At 30.2% G+C, this 6,404-nt stretch overlaps 1 protein-coding gene across 5 annotated transcripts in view; it reads right to left on the bottom strand.

Annotated features, from left to right (window-relative positions):
- The window catches only part of Dhc16F (Dynein heavy chain at 16F), a 185,333-nt gene that overhangs the window by 68,824 nt on the left and 110,105 nt on the right, over positions 1–6,404 (bottom strand). For all 5 annotated transcript variants that reach the window (XR_010844016.1, XM_067049737.1, XM_067049735.1 and 2 more), the window contains 2 exons: positions 4,769–4,992; positions 1,668–1,926 (listed from right to left, as the gene is read on the bottom strand). Coding sequence is in view for 4 of the 5 variants with exons in the window: in XM_067049737.1 (XP_066905838.1) it covers positions 1,668–1,926; positions 4,769–4,992 (483 nt within the window). In the remaining variant the exon portion in view is untranslated. The remainder of the gene's footprint in view (positions 1–1,667; positions 1,927–4,768; positions 4,993–6,404) is intronic.

Below are 6,404 nucleotides of genomic sequence, written 5' to 3'. Positions count from 1 at the left end.
ATAAACAACGAACAAACGAAAAACGACAGGACTTTTTGAATGCCCTGGTACTTTGAAAATTCATTGGTCAAAGCACTTTTTTGTTTATTAAAATTACAAACAGATAATAAGTTCATCTAAGTTCAAGATTCATTCATAAATTTATTTTGGATTAAAAAAAAAGTTAGTTAAGAGGTATTGGAATTAAAGTTGCAACATGACACAGCATCCCATTATCAAAGCAGTCAGAGGTCAAGAAGGAAGAAAAAATAGTAATAACCATTGTAGAAAATAAATAAGTAGTTATTACTATTTTTTTCCTTCTTCACTGTGGCCCTGACCATATTCTTTAAATTATATTTTGTCGGTTTTATAAATACACAAACAAACTAACATAATAACATATTAACACATATCATATAAACTGACAGAATTGTTTGTAGTTTTTTTTTTTACTTTATTATTTTATTCACAATTGTAAATAATATTTTACAACCAGCGAATGAGAAGTTGTATAGAACAAAAAAAAATGTCATGAAGGCATTAAGGTTAAGGTCATCCAAAGATACCTCTCCATTAAAACTGAAATTTATAAATCAATTTAAAAGGTCCACTATTCCAGCTGCTTCATAAACATCGTCTCTTATGTGATAAGTATTGTGTTGACTGTCCTTGAATTAGAGGGTTAGTGTATTCATTGTTAACAAACTATTTCCTTCTCTTATTGTAAACAGCAGCAAGAAAACTAGGGCTCCTATTAATGAACAGAAAACTGTTTACATGCTAACGTCAAGAAAACTGTGTGGTGGAAATAAATATAACTTGAGAAAAGTTCTGCATTATAGAGCCCTGTCTCACAGGATCAAGATAATGGTGTATGAAAAAGTTGTAAAACCTGTCATCACCAATGAATCTGAGACCTGAGAGAGAAAGAAAGTTGTTGGCATGAGAGAGATGCATTTTGTAAAGTATATGTATGTACCTATGGCCCAGTATGTGAACATAGACAATGGAGAACTAATGAGGAGTAGTATAAGATGTATGGGAAATCGAGTTTGGTGTTGATTGTGAGAGGGAGCTAAACAGAAGGCAATCAATCCCCAAACACTTACCCGAAGACCTGGTAGAGAGAGACCATGCTTGAGGTGGCCAAGGAAATTTCGAAAAAGATGGGTATTAGAAGATGGTGGAAGCTTGTCCAGGAAAGGAGAGAGAAAAGAAAGTTTATAAGAGAGGCCCATGTTCTTATAAGATTGTAGCACTAATAAATAGCTTTGTAGTATGTAACTAATTCGGAAATCAAAGATTTTAAAGTAAGTGAGAGTTGTAAACATCTTAAAAATGAACTGTTTAATTAAAAATTTGAATTGTTTTATCCTCCATAAATAGAATCCAAAAAGTCTATTAACATCTGCTTATGCCCATGGAATTCAGATTTAATAAAATTATTCCTTTTTGGATTTAAAGTTATTACCCTATCGTTATTAGGTTTTAGGATTAAGTAATCATAAAACCTATAATAGGTGTGATACAGATTATTTTATGTGCTATTAATTTTATCATGGATCCAACATAGTAATAAAAGCATCATTGCATTAAATACATGTTGCTATTTTGTTTCCATCTATTTTCAACATTAAAAATGAACATATATTCATTTTCATATTCTTATATCAAACAATACATACCTGTAACACAGCTTTCAATTTATCAACACTTCTAATTTCCTCATATATTCTATCTTTTTTTTCAGCAGTAGGATTCATGAAATCGCCAAATAATAAAAGTGGAGGGTGTTGTAGTTCACCACCACCTTCTGGAAGTGTAACGACTGGATCTGATAAGAACCTAGTACAAATATCTCTTAGCAGATACCAAAAGTAGCTTTTATCTTTGTTATCAATCAAACGGTCATGGAATGTTCTCAAGCATTCGTGAAAGAATAACCTAAAAAATATATTTATATTTATTTTTGAATTATAATACATACAAATCATAATAACAGAAGGAACAAATATAATGTTAGATTAATGTAATTTATGAGTGATATGAGGAAGTTGTTCACGGTTATAAATCTAGGTTATGATAGTTGGGAGGAGGAGGAGTATTAAAAATGAGAAAATAAAGCTACTATTTGTTTATTTTTTGACTGCTATAAGATTAATGATTGAACTTATTGAGACAAACATTGGGTAATAAGAAGTAATGTAACATTGGTAAAATCCATTCCAAAGGAATAATTAAATATGTTTTGTTTAAGATTAGTAACTAATCATTTAATTATTAATGAATTATGAATTCAACTAAATATTTCAATATAACTGATTAATGACTAGAAAATTATAAAATGATTTATAACTTCTACGATTCCTTCCAGAAGATAATCTCCAATAGAATCTTGAAAGTCACAGAGTTTTACTCATTTTTATTAGGAGCTTCAAAAGGTTGCCATTAAAACAAATGATGGTAGAGTAATAAGCGAGATGTTAATTAGAATTTATTTAATGAATTGTATGTAGCTGGCAAGTTACAATTTAAATTAATAGATAAAGTAAAGGATATTAGATGAGAAAAGATAACTGTAATTTAAATTGAACAAAAAAATAATATCTTCTTTATTGAGTAAAATAAAATAAAACCTGTATAAACAATAAAATAAATATTTGAGCTAAAAAGGAAGTATAAAAATTAATTTTATACAATCAAAAGGAAAATAGTATACTATGCAAATCATTAAATTTAGGATGAACACAAAATGGAAGTAAAACAGAATCATTAATTAGATGGGGCAAACTTGAAGAGCCTGGTGATCGGTGCCGACCTGTGATCATCCAAGGTAGTTGAAGAATAAAACTATTTTCTAATAAGTCTACAAATCTCATCTAAAATAAGCTTGCAATATAAGTCTCATCTAGAATAAGCTTCCAATATAAGTCTCATCTAGAATAAGCTTCCCATGGAAGTGATTTCTGCCCCCCCTAGTTCAATGTGAAGTTTTACCTGGCCAATAGGTCTAGACTCCTTTTGATCCTTTGCTAGTATTAGACTGAACTTGGCCTGAACAGTAGAGAAGAGAAGCAGATGGGGAGAGGCTATGTATTTGGAGATTTCAATGGAGAAGTTCGTAGTCTTGCTGCTTGTAAACTAGAATTTTCCACTTTAAAGCTTTCATTTAACATAAATTTCTATAAGCCATTAACACAAAATGAACAGTTCCCATCCTGGGTACTTATAGGCATCATAAGGAGGCCAAGTTATCTCTTTTGAAGCAAAGAATTATCGACTTTTAGAACAAGAAAGAGATAGGCAAATGGTTCAATGTACATGAATATCTTGATTATGTTCAATAAATGTTTTATGCATAAAAACTAAAAGTAACTGACAGGGTTTTCAATAGGAAAACAATATAAAATACAATAAATGAATGCAAATTTGATAAGGAAGACCATTTATAGGAATTTTATAAGACTGAAGAGAAACTAAACAGGCGAGAACAGAAAAAGGAAACTGACAGTATCTGATGTGTTTCGTATGGTTTACATTACGTGAAATTTCTGAAGCATTGCTCAGCTATTTAAAAAGGAGAGCCAGATGCATACTTCATCTACATTTTAGGCTTACAAGAGAGAAGTTGTGGTAAATTGCAAGTTGGTTAAATATCCTATGTGTCCTACAAACAATTTCATAAGCAAAGAAATAAACAAATGCTGATATAAACACATCTATGTGTTCCAGAGAGGCAAACATGGTGGAAATTGTACTTGCACCAACTAATACCTTTGATTTACACTATATGCACTATGATAAATAACAGAATAAACATAGGTAAAATGAATGAAAATGTACCAACCGGAAAAGTAGGTGGTATATGGTAAAAATGCATAAAAATGGTACTGGATAACCTAAAGATTTTACTTTTGTTCAAGAATTTTGATCAGATACTTTTAAATTTAATCACCCCAACATGAAATATCTTTAAAAATGTAGGTTTGTGCTATGGTAAATAAAAAATAAACTACTCAAGTTAATGGACAAGATTTAAAACTTTGTATTTACACTTAATCGATAGAATTTTAAAATACACAATCTTAAGCCAAAGCTAATTGAAGTATTGACATTGAAAAATAGTTAATTGCTCGAATTTACAAAAATTTTGATAGTGATGTTTGCGGAAGTGTAGCATAAGATTAATATGGCATAGTGTGAATAGGTATGTTTGGATAAAGGTAGTGGATATGTGGACCTTTCTAGCCAAAATCATTTCTAATAAGAACTTGTAATTAAACAGAATCTACTCATTATTGAAAGCAATGATTGTACATGGTAAGAATTTGGTATAAGAGTAAATATTTAGCTTTATGGACTGAATACTTAAATACCAAAGACCTCAATCCTAAATATATGGCCTTTTGCTCAGAAAACTTAGCACTTTATAAGTAATTATTGTTAAAGTGTGATGTAAAAATTCATTTTTTATTGTATACATGTTGCTCTTTGGCAAACTGTGAATATATCAATTGTATCACTAGCCTCGTCGAGTTGTCAGTTGGTAGTTGTCAAGCTTTTGCGTGTGTTATGTTCTTTGTTCTCAGTAAAGTAAGAACATTTTATGTTATTTAACAGTAACAAATAAAACAGTAATAGCAGCAAAAACATTTTATTTGTGTCCACCACCCTCGTGTTCAACAATTTATTCTATACATATACGAATAAATGTGTTAGAAGAGGACATTAATTAACATTCATAATTTTTATATATTAATTACCCTATTGATAGTTCACACGATACCTGAACAATTCATTCTTTTCCCTCATTGTTCCACCGTCGGCCTGAAGTACTCCTTGAATACATTTACTCAGATCTCTCAAGTTAAATACGTAATGAGACTTAGCTGGAGTAGGAAGTAAATCTACAGCTATTTTTTGATACAATACTACAGCTGCATTAACCATTTCATCGGCAACTTCCAAAATAGATTTGGAAAAATCGGCCAAAAATCCCTTCAATATGCTCTGAAAAGAAATGATAGAAACACAAATTTTTATTAGACAAATAGAATAAAGAAATTAAATTCCTATTTTGTTCAATAAATTATCATTATACTAAAGATTTTCACTTTTGTAATGAAATTTTGCAGCAATTTTATTTGATAAGAAATAATTTGTTATTTTACATTTATTAAAATTAATAGCATAACTTCAATAATGCAAAAGAATACTGAATTTTCCAGAATGTTTTCTCAAACAGGACACCAAGACTGCTCGGTTCCAGCCTGCATTTCAAAAGTAAAATAGTACATAATAGATAGAGAGCTCCTCCCTCCACTCCGTTCTGACCTTTCTCAATCTATTGCACGCATTAAATTTAAAAAAAGCCCACAGAATGGAGGGTTAAGTGGGCAGTAGTTTATCCACTAAAATATTTTCAAGCTGAGACTTTTGTTCAGCATTCCTCATTCCTTAATTTATAAAGGAGTGCTGAACAAGCGTTTAAAACAAAAAAATGTAATTTAAATAAAGAAGAAAGATCCGATTAACTATAATACATATATATTGTAATATGCTCTTTTTGAGTAAATAGTATATTTTGATGTATAAAGGGTTTTTGATATGTTTTACTTCATGTATCATTTAAATATTCATTTGTTTTGTTTATCCAAAAAGCAAGCTAACCAATTTTCATTGTTTATATTAACTTCGTGATTCAAAACAAAACCAAGATGGTGGTACGCTTCTTCAGCCAACAAGTCCGTTGAATCAAGGCCATGTTGAGCAGATTCAAATATCATAAAAACTATTTTAACTCTTCCCCTCATAATTGAAAATACAGTAAATTAAAGGAAAAATAGAAATCAAGAAATAGTGCTAAAGAATAATATTCAGAAAGTAAATCATTTGCAAAAGTCCCTAACTGTTGTGCAATAATCGATGTTTACATGGAACATCGAGGCAGGTTTTAGTTTCTGAGATGCATTTGGTGTTTGGGGCGCTGAAGAGAAAGGATGTCTTCAGGATGAGGAGGTCCTCATCAATTTCTGTCAAGAAGGAAGCCATTTTGGACGCTAGGACAGAACGATAGAAAAAAGAAGATACCAGGAATCATCAAAAGGAAGATCGTGAACTTGGTTAGTTTTGTTATACATAAAAATAGATACATGTGTAAAATAGATTTACTTTAATTAATTGTAATTATTGTAAATGCCTGTTTCTGATTGCCTAGCAACAAAACGCCCTGAAATTAAGAGTCTTTTTATATAATAAAATTCAATTATCTATTTAGTAGTAAAGTTTTTAATTTGAACCCAAATTATCTTTTATATTTGAAAAAAGCAAATCCGTTGAATCAAGGCCATGTTGAGCAGATTCAAATATCATAAAAACTATTTTAACTCTTCCCCTCATAATTGAAAATACAGTAAATTAAA

This window comes from Halyomorpha halys, unplaced genomic scaffold, assembly GCF_000696795.3.
Source record: "Halyomorpha halys isolate HHAL.00 unplaced genomic scaffold, Hhal_1.1 Scaffold487.1, whole genome shotgun sequence".
Lineage (NCBI taxonomy): Eukaryota > Metazoa > Arthropoda > Insecta > Hemiptera > Pentatomidae > Halyomorpha > Halyomorpha halys.
Note: the sequence above shows the minus strand (reverse complement) of the source record. Positions and strands in the feature narration are given on the sequence as shown.